This window comes from Bicyclus anynana, chromosome 20 (assembly GCF_947172395.1).
Source record: "Bicyclus anynana chromosome 20, ilBicAnyn1.1, whole genome shotgun sequence".
Lineage (NCBI taxonomy): Eukaryota > Metazoa > Arthropoda > Insecta > Lepidoptera > Nymphalidae > Bicyclus > Bicyclus anynana.
The window spans coordinates 12,021,990-12,037,186 of NC_069102.1; the positions used below are offsets into that span (position 1 = coordinate 12,021,990).

At 35.3% G+C, this 15,197-nt stretch overlaps 2 protein-coding genes across 2 annotated transcripts in view; one reads left to right on the forward strand and one right to left on the reverse strand.

Annotated features, from left to right (window-relative positions):
- The window catches only part of LOC112047143 (transient receptor potential cation channel trpm), a gene marked incomplete in the record, with an annotated part of 316,213 nt that overhangs the window by 194,362 nt on the left and 106,654 nt on the right, over nt 1–15,197 (reverse strand).
- Nucleotides 8,736–14,117, forward strand: LOC112042952 (venom carboxylesterase-6-like). Its single transcript, XM_024078181.2, has 3 exons — nt 8,736–9,114; nt 10,068–11,308; nt 11,767–14,117. Exons 1-3 carry the CDS (start codon nt 8,935–8,937, stop codon nt 12,041–12,043), a joined length of 1,698 nt encoding a protein of 565 aa, XP_023933949.2. The 5' UTR covers nt 8,736–8,934; the 3' UTR covers nt 12,044–14,117.

Sequence of the window (15,197 nt, forward strand, 5' to 3'; positions counted from 1 at the left end):
CTACGGTATCAAACGCCTTCCGGAAGTCAAAATACGCTGCATCAACTTGACATCCACCGTCCAAAACCGCAGTAGCATATGCATGGAAAGTTAATAGGTTACTGGCAGTAGAACGTCCGATCCTGAAGCCATGCTGTGCGTTTGAAAGTTGACTTTCAACTTGACGGCTTATATACCTATGTATGATGTGTTCGAACAACTTGCCAAACACTGACAGTACAGCTACCGGCCTGAAGTTGCTGACCTCTGACCCGGAACCGCTCTTACGAATCGGAACAACTCGCGACATCTTCCACACCTGAGGATACCTACAATTCCTAAGGCAAGTATTAAAAATATGTAGTAACGGCTTAACAAATATTAAACGACAATCTTTTACAACAAAAGGTGGAATACCATCTGGTCCTACCGATTTCTTTGGCTTCAGATCTCTTAAAGCTTGCTCAACATCTTTAAAGCTAATTGTATCGATAAAGACTGTGTTACTGCTCCCGTTTGACAACGCCATTGCTTCTTGGACATCCAATTTCGGTGGGAGAGCGGAGTAGACAGAGCTAAAATAATCAGCCAGCATCTGCGCACCCTCCTCATCCGGAACTATTTGGCCGTTATTCAAAAGATTTAAACGTTTAATTTTCTTTCGCTTTGTTCCAATATAGTTCCAAAAACTTGAAGAGTCACGTTTTATGTCACTTTCCATCCTAATCTTGTGAAGACGAAAATCGGCTCTGATATTCAACTTAACAAGTGCTCTGTAGTACGAAAACTTTATACGGTATTTAATCAAAGACGTTTTTTTATAAAGACGATGAAAGTGCGCTTTAAATTTTATGTGGCGCTTAGTGACGGGCGATTTTATTTTATTTTATTTATTTGGGATCGAAAACAGTTGTGTACAATAATATATATTACAAAAACTTAAAGTAAATTTAAAAACAAATAGTTTACATACACAACCCACATCTCTATCCACGAGTAATGTAGATGGGGCTGATAAAAATGATTTTCAAATTAAATTATCTAACAAAGTGCTTTTATACAAAGAAAAGAAAATAATGAAATAAAAAAAAACAAAAAAAGAAATGACACAATTACAATAAAAATTAAAATATATAAATAAATAGCATAATTATTAATCGCTTTTAAGTGTACCGATGACCAACTTTTTAAAAATTGTTTTTTTACTGTACGATCGATACATATCGTACGATTATAAAAAACATTGTATTCTTTTTTTACTGTACGATCAATATGAAAGTACCACGCAAAAAAATACGAGTACATAACAGTAATCATTTAAATACGCATCGATTAAATACATCAGCTTGATCAATATCACTAAAACATGAGCAGTCACAGGATGACGTACAGATCTGAAGCATCGAAATTATTTTCTGCAATAACTATGCATGAAAAAGATAATTTATGAAAGGAAATACATTGAAATGTGACATAATTAAAAAAATAATTTTACAGCAAAAATGGTGGTTAAATAATAAAATAAACTTCTACGTCTATAATCGATCAGAACATCTATACAACTAAAATAAACGCAATGTAAAAATCGGCATGCGATATCTAGATAAAAATAAGTCCGTGGTAAAGGGGTTCAATTGCTCATATTTGGACGAAAGCCAATAAAGTGGTAATAATTCGTGCTTCTCGGCTTTGTGTAAACAGACCCATATCAGTTATTTACTAGTACGTATTTGCGACTATATATTATTCAGGTATTTCACACCTCCTTGGTCCAGTGGTTAGCCTATATGGCTTCATATCACAAGGTCCTGGTTTCGAGTCCTATAAGAGTTTCGGGTCGGTTCACAATAGAGATGATGGCAGATTTTTAATTGTATATTAATTAAAAGTATGCTAATGTAATTAAGTATTGTAAAGCAATTTTGTAAAAGTAACAGGGTATCTGCGATCATTACTTTCGGAGCTACAGGGATTTAAACTTATATACCACTCAAGAATGACGTCATCCAAAAATCCAAATCTAATGAACTAACTAAGCAGTTAGTTCATTAGATTTGGATTTTTCGTTCAAACAAAATTACAAACATCTTTGTTATTTGTGCGTTTATGTACTTCATCTAATGAAAGATATCACATTGAATATAAGAAATATAAAAATGTATGAATCTAATTACGATAAAATATTTTAATTGTTTTTGAAACTTATATATTTTATAACCATCCGGACAATCTTGGTTTTTTTTAATTTATTAATTAGTAAACATTTACCCGAATGTATTTGGTCCGATTTGAAAAATTCTTTCAGTGTTAGTAGTTATATTATCCCTGTATTCCTACGGGAACGGGAACCACGCAAGCGAAACCGCGGAAACGTCTACTAGTGTATCATAAAAGTCAATAAGTATATTCACAGTTAGCCATCATCCCCATTTGTACGTTTACTCAAAAGCTTTGTGCACGCCACAGGGTCTCCTCAAAAATTTGGATATGTGTTCATTCATAAACAATACACAAAAATATATACGTGTGTGCTTAGATACAGCCCAAAAAAAATATAACGAGGCGTACAACTTGAAAACACTCCAATTACTCCACGTCCAATAGACAAAGCCTCCGAAATAATTTTGAAGGCTGTTCTTCCATATTACAAATTGTATTAAAATAATGAATGACGTACACACATAATTATTTACAGTCTAGTTGGTTTCTAAGGGCTAGCTTGTTAGGTTGCGAGTGACAAGGTTCCAGCTAGAATTAAAAAAAATAAAGTAAATACTAACTGCGCCCCGCGGTGTTACACGCAAAAAAATAAATTTAAATGTAGCAAGTAATTTACTTTTAACTGCACACCTAAAAAAAAGGAGTAGGTTATTGATTGGACAAGTGTGTTATGCCTTTAATATTAGTATCGTAACAACCCATATTCGGCTCACTGCTGAGCTCGAGTCTCCTCTCAGAATGAGAGGGGTTAGGCCAATAGTCTACCACGCTGGCCCAATGCGGATTGGCAGTCTTCACACACGCAGAGAATTAAGAAAATTCTCTGGTGTGCAGGTTTCCTCACGATGTTTTCCTTCACCGTTTGAGACACGTGACATTTAATTTCTTAAAATGCACACAACTGAAAAGTTGGAGGTGCATGCCCCGGACCGGATTCGAACCTACGCCCTCTAGAATCGGAGGCAGAGGTCATATCCACTGGACTATCACGGAATATTAGTGTAACGTTACGCAATAATGTATTTTTTTTCCGACAGAATGATTAATGCTTTGTCCATTAGGAACTCTATCATTTTCCGGGATTGAAGCATTCTCAAAGTAATTTCGTCTCAGCAATCGTCCAAGACTAAGTCCGTGTCAAATTCTGTTTATTACAAAACCCATGGGAACCATGATTTTTCCGTTGATGAAGAGTAACCTATGTGTTAATCAAGAGTTAAATCTATATTAATTCTAAGTTTCAACCAAATTCCTTCAGTAGCTGCAGCGCAAAGGAGGATCAAACATTCACACACTTTCGCCTTTATAATTTTAGCGTAATATTATTATATCATTATCAATCCATATTCGGCTCACTGCTGAGCTCGAGTCTCCTCTCAGAATGAGAGGGTTTAGGCCAATAGTCCATCACGCTGGCCCAATGCGGATTGGCAGACTTCACACACGCAGAGAATTAAGAAAACTCTCTGGTGTGCAGGTTTCCTCACGATGTTTTCCTTCACCGTTTGAGACACGTGACATTTAATTTCCTAAAAAGCACACAGCTAAAAAGTTGGAGGTACATGTCCCGGACCGAATTCGAACCTTCGCCCTCCGGAATCGGAGACAGAGGTTATATCCACTGGGCTATCACGGCTCCATATTATTATATAGGAGAATGATTTGGTTGGTTTGTTATTTTTTTTTAGTTTGTTTGGTAATAAATAACTTTGTTGTTTATTAACCAATTTTGAAAACTATTGAAATCATTCATATACTTTCAAATTGGTCCTATTTCATTTTCACGAAAATCGGTTCAGTTTTGTGTTAAATCAAAATAACAAATAAGTGAAATTGCCCTCGTACTGTGGCGTTAACAGTCACTATGTTACGACACACTTAAAACAGAAAAATAAAATAATTATAATTATATTATACTAGTTTCACCCGCGTGGTTCCCGTTCCCGTAGGAATACGGGGATAATATATAGCCTATAGCCTTCCTCGATAAATGGGCTATGTAACACTGAAAGAATTTTTTAAATCGGACCATTAGTTCCTGAGATTAGCGCGTTCAATCAAACAAACTCTTCAGCTTTATATTATTAGTATAGATTATTATAATCCTTACTTTTTCTACGAAGTCAAACTAACCAGTGTGCCTAGTGGGAGTTTTCAAAGTTTTCATACTGTTACTATCGCGTTGACGTAAACGCGAATTTATATGGAATTGAAACAGTTATGCAGTAGTGAAAGTAGTAATATAATGTAGTAATTCCTTAGAAATTCGCGTTTACGTTAACGCGATAGTAAAAGTATCCTACTGCCACTAGGCTTGTTCTACAATAACATTCATACGTAGTATTTCACGCTTTAATTTTAGCTGGGCTTAAAGAAATTTTTTTCTCTTTTGGTGCGGTGAGATTGTTAATGTATTTATTTTATCCTCTTAAATGTAATTGTGTATCTTCTAACATATTTTATAAGTTATCTTAATGTAACTAACCAATGGGCCTTTGTAGCCATAAATAAAGAAAATTATTATTATTATTATTATTATTAAAGATACCTTTTTTTAACCCCCGACGCAAATAGATAGGTGTTATAAGTTTGCCATATCTGTCTGTCTGGCACTATAGCTCCCTAACTTATGAAGCGATTACAATTTAGTTTTTTTGTATTAAAGGTGACTTACAGGCGAATATTTTAGACATGTTTGCTGAAAATCGGTTGAGCCGTTTAAAAGTTGGGGGTGAAAGTGGGGAAGAACAACCGAATGTCTGCAAATGTACTCGATTGCGGTCTCAAATGAAAGCGCACAGAGCGACAGAGAATATTAACGACTTGATCGCGATTTCATGACATTCGGGGGTTTTTTAAATTATATTTTACAAGTATCAGTTTTCATATAATGTTTAAAATATACTGGCTATTGCGTGCCAGTTACCTACTAATTACAGAGCTGTTATAACGACAAAGTAAAACCGGAATATTTAAAAGCGTAATAACTTTCGAAAACTAGGTCACACGGTGTGCGACTAAAAACCACGTGTGAAAAAATCGTTACAATTTACCCTACTTAATCATCCATCCCAACGCTCCTCTGTTACAAGCCGAGGTCCTAGTTTCAAAAATAACACACTCAGCACCTTTTCCCCTTGGGTTCCAAACTGTAGCTTGGCAACTTCATTCGTAACACTCCGGTTGCGCGCGGGCAGGGTATAGCGATGAATGAAAAACCCACGGCTGATGGACGTCACATTCTCCGCACGATTTTACACCCGCGCAGTCTTTCCCCCCGTCTGCCAGACTATAGCAGAGTTTCTTCGCCCAAACCCAGTGACGCTTATGCGGTCCTATTAAAGAGATTATAAAACAATTTATAAAAAATGCGTTTTCTACATCTGTCCGTTGGTTATTCAGACCAACTATTGTATAGGACCTGCCTCGTGGTGTTACTTTTCTGTTAAACTATATGATCGACGATCCAATGCGATTATAAAAACTGTCTCTAAAGAATCGATGTTAAATAGTTGTAAACGTATTCGTCGGATAAAGAGCTCCGTAAAAATACAAAATGCGTCTGGCACAATTTAACTAGGTAACATATTTGCAATGTGTCACTGTGAATATCATTTATTTCTTATCACTAATAAATAACAGATGAGGGTAGGTATATATTTCTAATACCGGATCTTAGACTATTAATGGCAATTCCCGGTATCGACGGCTTAATCTAAATAATATTATTGTACTCCTACGATTTCAAAATTTGTTGTAATTATAAGCTTGGAGTTTGACGTAGGGGGTGAATCATAATAATCGATAAGATATGTAAATGCTACCAAAATATATTATCTGTTATCTATACAAGATTGCTTCAAATATTACAATTATTTTTAAATTATTACTCATATTCAAATCTATATGAGTCCTTCGTATATTTATAGAAAAAACAAATAAACACCCCTACGATAAAAAAGAAAACAAAAGCCCATTTGACTCACCGTGAAAATAGGCCTACGACCAAAGATTGAACATACTATTGTTTTAAAAATAGAATAGGCTCTAGGAATAGTGATCAAATCATAAATGAGGAGATCCGCAGATGAACCAAAGTCACCGACATAGCTCAACGTGTCACGAAGCTGAAGTGGTAATGGGCGGGGCAGATAATTCTAAGAGCCGATGGACGATGATGATGATGAGACAAATATAATTGGAAAAATAAATAATTACATTTGTTTTTCCAATTTATTTTTATTAGCTTGGCAAATGTCGATGATAATTATTTATTGTTATTTTTATTAACCGACTTCCAAAAAGGAGGAGGTTCTACGTTCGGCTGTATGTATGTTTTTTTTTTTTTTTTTTTTTTTTTATGTATGTCCAGCGATAATTCCGTCATTTGTGGACCGATTTTGAAAATTCTTTTTTTGTTTTGAAGGGTTTGATTCCAGGGTGGTCCCATTTTTTTCATGTCAGGATCTGATGATGGCATCTTGGAGAAATCGAGGGGAACTTTCGAAAATCGTAGAGACGGCTAGTGCGTTTGTTAGTGTTTCCATAAGGTATTTTAAACCACTACAATTTTATGAAGGTCTGGAGTTGGTCTGATGATGGAGCCGATACACAGACGATGGAACTCGTCAACGATTTATAGCAGGTACCTTTTGTTTGGGCTTAATTTATTTGTATTGATGAGAACTTTCCACCTAGATGGGTTGTGACTGTATTAAGGGTCTGATGATGAAGACGAAGGACAGTGAAGAGAACTCCTCGACGGTTCACAGTAGCTACCTTGTGTTTGGACTTGATAAATTTGTATTGATGAGAACTTTCCACCTAGATGAGTTGTGACTGTATTAGGGGTCTGGTGTTGAAGACGAAGGATAGTTAAGGGAACTCCTCGACGGTTCACAGTAGCTACCTTGTGTTTGGACTTGATAAATTTTATATTGATGAGAACTTTCCACCCATATGGATTGTGACTGCATAGGGGGTCTGGTGATGAAGACGGAGGACAGTCACCTTTCACGTTTTTCTGAATATTATTACGTGTGGATAAAGGGGGAGTGAAATTTTGTATATGAGTTAAGGTAGTATTTTTAAAATTGGGATTGTAGGACTTAGATACTTATCATAAGAAAATAACGTTTCAACTAATTGCTCATTATTTTTTGTCCACACTCAGTAGGTGTGCTAACACTAAAAATTAAAAAATAAAAATTTTAATAAAAAAAATTCAACCGACTTCCAACTCAAAAATTAACCTAAACTAAAAAGCAAAAAATAAATCTTACCTATGTGCTACCTTCTGATCACTTTGAAGGCGGTGCCAATCCAGTGTCATGTTTTAATTAAAGCCGTTTCTGAAAGAACCACAGAAATTGTGTAATTTAAACGGCTTGAATTAAAACATCACTGGCTTGGCACCGCCTTCAAACTGATCAGAAGGTAGCACATAGGTAAGATTTATTTTTTGCTTTTTAGTTTAGGTTAATTTTTGAGTTGGAAGTCGGTTGAATTTTTTTTATTAAAATTTTATTTGTTTAAAAAATACAAATTTTTCAATTAGACTAAAAATAAATTTCTTTTTTATCAGTTAATATTACGAATCCAAAGTAAGTCTGTCTGTTATGTTTTCACGGTTAAGCCGCTAAAAAGCTTTGGAAGAAATTTGGTATAGAGAATAGTGAGAGTTTGTTATAGGTACGAGTATAGAGACTGTATTTACAATTACATATCTACAAAATTTTTAGTCTCCGTGGTAGCGAGACTCAAATCTGAGAGTTTGGGGTTTTTACCGTCAATTGGACTATTCAGTATAATTAGGCGAAAATTAAAGGAATAATTTTTGGGACAGCCTGTATAGCGTCGCAGCAGCGGCACACTCACACATAATTATGTTGTTTGTTGTACTACCCGCAAATTTTTTTGTTTTTATTTTTCTCTTTTTTCTCTTTTTTGTTTTTTTTTTTATATTTTAAACGCGAAAGTTTGTATGGAAGTTTGGATGTTTGTTACTCTTTAACGCCGCTACTACTGAAGCGATTTGGAATGGAAATAGATTTTACTCTGGCTGCAACACATAGACTACCCCGAAAACATCCATGGTTTCCCGAGATTTGCGAAAACTGATGATTTTGATGAATGTTTGTCACTCTTTCACGCCTCGACTATTGCATCGATTATTATAAATTAGCTGAAATTTGGTATTGAGATATATTATAGCATGGTTTAACACAGGCTTTTTATCCCGGAAAAAATCATGGTTCCCGAGGGATTTGTGAAAAACTAACTTCCACGCGGACGAAGTCGCGGGCGTCCGCTATAATTGTATAATTAATAATTATAATAGCCAGTGTACAGTAAAGCCAACTGTGGTTTGTGATGCATTTTGGTTAGGCTTAATTTAAATATGTATTTTCTAAAATAATATTAATATATAAATAAATACATTTCTTAACACAGTAAATAAATCCCACTGATATTAAATACGTAAAATATTGTATGGATATATGATTTTCTATCACGCTAAAATACTGAACCGAATGGATTGATATGGAGATAAATCACACCAAGGATTAACACTTAGGCTATTTTTAATATAATATTTTTATCTGATTAATTTAGTAATGTCATCATAGATATTGGCGATAACATAGCAGCTACCTATACTCGACAAAACAACACACATCGATCAAAAAGTATATAACCACTACAAAGCACACACTGGTCATTAGCGCTCTGAAAATGTGTGCGTACACAGTGTGGTTGTTCTTGTGTGTGTGTGCGCTTGCGTACGCACAGGAGGAGCTTAGAGTGAACACTACACAGGGTGTTGTGGTGGGGCAACGGGTGCAAGATGGTGATTATTTGGCCTTCTTTGGCATACATTACGGTGGCGATACGAGCGGCGAAAACAGATTCAAGGTAGGTTCAAGATTACTTCTTCATTAACATTAGATCAATGATCTGAGACTGATCGCAGATTGGCCGTACAAGAAAAAAAAAAATATTAGAAACTCGCAGAAACTCTCACCCGCTTAGTTTCAATTCCTGAGGGAATACGGAATAAAATAAAGCCTATGTTACTCCCCAGTAGCTCTCTCTATTATTGAAAGATTTTTTAAAATCGGTTCTGTAGGTTTCGTTACACACAAAAATACAAATTTTTCCTTTAAAATATTATATATGGAAATAAATGATACAAACCAGATTATAGGTTTAATATAATATAAGTATATAAGAAAGACGTTAAGCAAAAACAATATACCGAATCGAAAGCAAATCAATAAATCCGTTTTACCTGGCCAGACCAAAAAAATATTCATATCTTTTTTAAGTCCTCCTCCTCCTCCTTTTTTTGAAGTCGGTTAAAAATTATTAAATTAAAAACAAATTACTATGGAATATTAGAAGCAAAAATAAACAAATCGTTTTAAAATACATGCAGCGCCATTTAGTTGAGCTTTCAAAAAGCTATGGTATTCAATTGTAAACAAATAAATATGTACTTTATAAGTATAATTTAGTTCACTTAATTATGAAAAATGGTTTATTGTGTTATGTATAATTCTGAACTTTTATTCTGTGCTTTACCTAATATCATTATTGCTATGCTGTGGTTAGAGTAACAAAATACTTCTACTAACAGACGTCTTGCAACCAGCACGTGGTATTCGGTTTTTATCACATAACTTTTTTCTATACATCAGATTTCAATAAAACAAAGCCTATTGTATATATCGTAAAAACAACACAGTATTTATTTCAAAGGAAAATTTAAATTCATATGCGCATAGAAGACTTTTCATATAATCGTATAGGTATTGTAAACTATTTAATGAAAATAATCTAAATAATGATTTTCTCTCTTTTTCCAGGCGCCTACCCCGCCACCTATTTACTCTGGAGATTTCTACGCCGTCAACAATACAACACTGTGTGCCCAACCAAGCTCCAGTGGAATCATCGGCACTGAAGATTGTCTGGTACTGAACATCCATACAAAAAATCTCGCAACACCTAAACCAGTAATTGTATGGATCGACGGAGAAGAATATGCATCAACAGGCAATTTTTATCCCTTCAAAAATCTAGTAGAGCAAGATCTGGTGGTTGTTTCGATGAACTACCGTTTATCGATCTTCGGATTCCTCTGTCTTGGTGTAACTGATGCCCCTGGTAACGCTGGTTTGAAAGACATAATCCAAGGTCTAAAATGGATTAAGGAAAACATAGCTGGATTCGGAGGAGACCCTAACAATGTTGTTCTATTTGGCCATGGATCCGGAGCTGCGCTGGTAGATTTGATAACCTTGTCACCCATGTCTACGAATTTAACACATAAAGCCATAGTTATAAGTGGGTCAGGATTGTCTCCCTGGGCCGTATCATACAACCCAGTAGGCAGTGCTCAACGAGTTGGAGATAGATTAGGACATCCAGATACTTCGAGGAAAGACTTGGCGAAGAAGCTCGCATCTACTGACATTAGATTACTCTCACCAATTCTTAGGGACTTCGAGTCTTACGATACATCGCTGCTATTCGCCCCATGTGTTGAAAATGCTGATTTGAATCCTAGCGACACATTCCTAGCAAACACTCCGATTAGTATTTTAAAGTCAGGAAACTACAATAAGATTCCTTACATGACTGGCTTCGTGGATAGGGAAGGAACATTGCGCACACGCCAAGTTTTTAACGGCTGGCTTCATAAGATGAACAAAACATTTACTGACTTTATACCGGTTGATCTCTCTTTCGAAACTGATGAAATAAAAGAAGCGGTATCACGGAATGTGAGCGCCTTTTACTTTGACCAAAAGCCGATTTCTATGAACACTATCGAGGAGTACCTGAATTATCACGGAGACGTTTTAATACTTGTCCCTGTTCTAAGAGGAGCTCACGAAAGAGCTCGGACTTCGGAAGATGTGTGGCTATTTAAGTTCACGTACAGGGGAACGCAGAACTCTGATTGGGAGTATCCTGAAATTCCTTTGGATGGAGCCAGACACGGAGCTATTCTAAACTTTGTCTTCAATTACGATTTAAAGCCTGTCGATTCTACAGCGACCGTAGCATTAACGGAACGCTTCAGGGCATTCGCATACACCGGGTAAGCTTTTTAAATATTTTTACTTTATCATCTACGTCAATTTGAGTACTTCAGTTTCAAACTACGTCCTAAATTCATTAAGCGTTCGAAACGAGCAGGCAGATTTTTTCGTTCGTTAGATTATATTTCGTTAGACCATATGAATACTGTGTAATCAACAGAGTATAGAATTAGGTATCAGTAATATTTTTCGTTCTGTATTTTGACTACGTTTTTGGAACACGTTAATCGCGTGATGGTTAAATACTATTCTTAGTACGAGATTCGACTTAAGATATATACCCTCATCTGTCATTTATTAGGAATCATTACATAGTATAAAACAATGTCGCTTTCTCTGTCCCGTGGGATTTGTGAAAAACTCAATTCCACGCGAACGAAGTTGCGGACGTCCGCTAGTAAGAAATAAATTATGGAAAATATTCACATTGACCCATTTCTATTTCTTTTCCTTCCAGAATCCCAAACAGACCAAGCGATAAGGAAGTATTATGGGAGCAACAAACCCCTACTAGAAGGTCAGCACTTTTAATAGGCGGTGGCGAACCCTCCACGAATGTGCCTATTTACGAAGAAGCAAGTACTATAAACCTCAATCAAGAAACCGCTGTCTTTTGGGACGACCTTTTCACCAAATACTATGTTCCACCGAGTCCAGTATCAGCCGCCAATAGTTTGCTCTCTTTCGGGCTAGTCGTTTTAATCGCCCAGGTACTGCTAAAATCGTTCTATTAATATATTTGAATTTGTGTCTACAACTTAGCACAAAAGCATTTATTTATTGTTGTAAGCCATGTCATACAAAAAGAGAACTAAATATATTATTGCAAATTGTTAAATTGAATTTCATTAAATACGTGCACAATATTACTAGTTGGATTATAAGGCTTAAATCCACGGTTAACGACCGTGTGTTGTGAGAGGTCTTGAGTTCGATTCCTGCTTATTATTGTCGTGCCAAATCCTAGCACGAGCTTTTCGCTTAGTTGGAAAAGGTGGATTAGTCATGTTTAACTACACGGCTAAATTATTACCCTTTTATCATTAAAAGTTAACCGGAAATGTAATTTGCGAGCGTTGGAATGCGTTGTTAGATAGACCTGTACAGCTGGCCTATTCACTATTTTTTCGGTCTTTATTATCAACCTATCGAAGTGGACAAGTCAATTGAGAAAGTGTCATCTACATGCTATATGATATCCACCATAGGCACCGGATGACATTTGAAATTTGTATCATATTAAGTGGATGATATTTTGTGTATTGATTTGTTTTTTATTTTGATGGGTTGATAATAAAGACCAAAATAGGAAATAGGCCAGCTGATTGCTGTGTAGAGCCATCATAGTCTGGTTTTCGTAGATTTATAGTTATCGCTGTACTTTTTGATTTTGTTTGTAAATTTTAACGATAAAGATTATATCATTATATTTATATTATTCTTGCAAAGCTCATGTATGTCAATGCCGGCCTATTGATGAGTCGGTTAATTTCACTAAATGACAACTGTGTTTATCCATATGTGGAGGTTTTATAAGTTTGTTGTGAGTGTCTGTGATATTGTAGTTAATTAACTTATACTGTATTGTATACTATATAATATACTTAAACTGTATATTATATTGATTATGCTGAAGTATTTTTAAGCTGACATAGTCGAGATGTATCTTAGTTAATATTTATGATAAAAGATCCATTAAGCAAATCCGAATATATTGGATTTTTTTGGAGTCTAAATGTTTAACTTACTGGACTTGTTCTTTAATCTAAGTTTGGACTAAGTTTTTCAATTTATTAAATAAAGTTATTATCTTGGTTTTTAGTTTATAAATACAAATGCACTCATCCTCTCGTTCTTTATTAGGAGCGCGACCTATACCTAATTATAGACATTTGCCTCTAATAATTGATTTTGGTACTCTATGTATATTATATTACTTATTTAGTTAATTAGTTAGCCAATCTTAATGTATGTGTAAAAGCAAAAGATCATGAAATATCAAAAATACTTGAAGTACAAAATGCACTTTGTCAAGGAGATAGTTTTAATTAGGTAGACCCCCAGTAAGAATGGATTTTGTGTCAGGATGTCTAAATACTCTTGCAAGTTTAAGGAAATAAGGTAGAAAAACGATTTTTGCTAAAGCTTTAATATTTTCTTATTTCTTTATACTTTTTTTTATTAAATAACAAAGAAGCAATAAGCCGGAAACCCGAAATTTTTTATTTAAATATTCTATTTCCGACAAATAAAAGATATTTCTGTAGGATTTATTGAATTATTATCTTAAAATAAAATCAAAGAATGAATTTATTGCATTTCTTAGCTTACTCCTTAGCTGGAAAGAAAGAATTATAATCCTACCCGCGGACCCGGTCAAGCATCGCTTTTATACCCCTATCCTATTCTACTACAATCATACACCTACCCTACTCCCACCCTACACCTACTCTATCCCTACCCTACCCCTAAGGTTAAGGGTTTGAAAAATAGATACGAGTCTCTAACTTACTGGGTATGCTTTTAAAATTTCATAAGAATCGGTCAAGCCGTTTCAAAGGAGTATGGGAACAAACGCGACATGAGAATTTTATATTATATTAGATATACGATTTTGTGCGTGCATCTACCGATGTCAGACCTACATATAGAATGATGCTCAAACTAAAGAATTGCAATTAATTATGAAATTTTTACTTATATTCAAATCGATATTTAGGTACCTAATGTATTGAAAAAACAAGAACAACCCTACGATAATATCGTAAAGAAAACAGAAGTGCATTACGTTATTTGAGTCACCATGAAAATATTGGACCATAGATTACACATAGATTATAATAAATATAGAATAGACTTCTATTTTACACATAAGTCTAAGCCGCGCGCGCGCACCATAAATGCGTATTTGATCATTATTTTGTTTTATTTTTTTTTACTTTTTTTAAAACGCACACAAAACTCTCAAAAGAGACATTTTTTTTCCGTTTTTGCGATATTTTTCATTGGTGCTTCGCTACTATTTGTCGTAGCGTGATCTTATTTATATAACCTTTAGCCTTCCTCAATAAATGGACTATTCGATACAAAAAGGACGTTTTAATTCGTTCCAGAGATTTGCGATGAACAAACAAACACTTCCGCTTTATTAATATTGTTATTTCAATTTGTTTTCCAATTTGGATTCTTCGAACAACCCCACAAAGGATATCTGAATTTTTCAGATACGCTAAACAAATATTTCGTTGATTTGTTTTATTCATAAATTCAATCAATTTCTGCACATAAAATATCGGAGTTCTGCCAAGCAAATAAAAAAGCTTGCCCATCCCACATGGATCCAACCTATTTTATTTTTACTTCAAGGCCAAGGCCAGAGTGTATTAGAATTCATTCCGACTAACCCATTATCTAACGATAGTATCGTGAATCTAAAGGGGTAATCTATTTGTTTTAGTTTTTAGTTTTTAGAATTAATATTTCGTTTGTAGTTTTATACATATTTAATGCTTCGGTATATTTAAGTCACCGACATAGCTCAACGTCGCAAAGCCGAAGTGGCAATGGGCGGGGCACATAGTTCGAAGAGCCGATGGACGTTGGGGTCCCAAGGTGCTGGAATGCCGACGTCGCACTAGAAAGCGCAGTGTTAGTCGACACCCCAGGAGGACTGACGGCATCAAGCGAGTTGCTGATCGTGATGTTTGGAAGTCCCTACAAAAGGCCTATGTCCTGCAGTGGACGTCCATCGGCTGATATGATGATGATGATGAAAGCTTCGGTAGCTCTACGGTCAAGCGAATCAAATCTGAGAGTTTGGGGTTCGACTACCGCCCGACAGCACTATAGTTATCATTATCATCGTCAGCCTATTTAAAAAGCAGAGGC

Coding starts and splice junctions, on each gene's coding strand:
- LOC112042952 (XM_024078181.2), top strand. CDS start 8,935: ATGTGTGCGTACACAGTGTGGTTGTTCTTGTGTGTGTGTGCGCTTGCG. Junction 9,115..10,067: donor GCGGCGAAAACAGATTCAAG/GTAGGTTCAAGA, acceptor CTCTTTTTCCAG/GCGCCTACCCCGCCACCTAT. Junction 11,309..11,766: donor AGGGCATTCGCATACACCGG/GTAAGCTTTTTA, acceptor TTTTCCTTCCAG/AATCCCAAACAGACCAAGCG.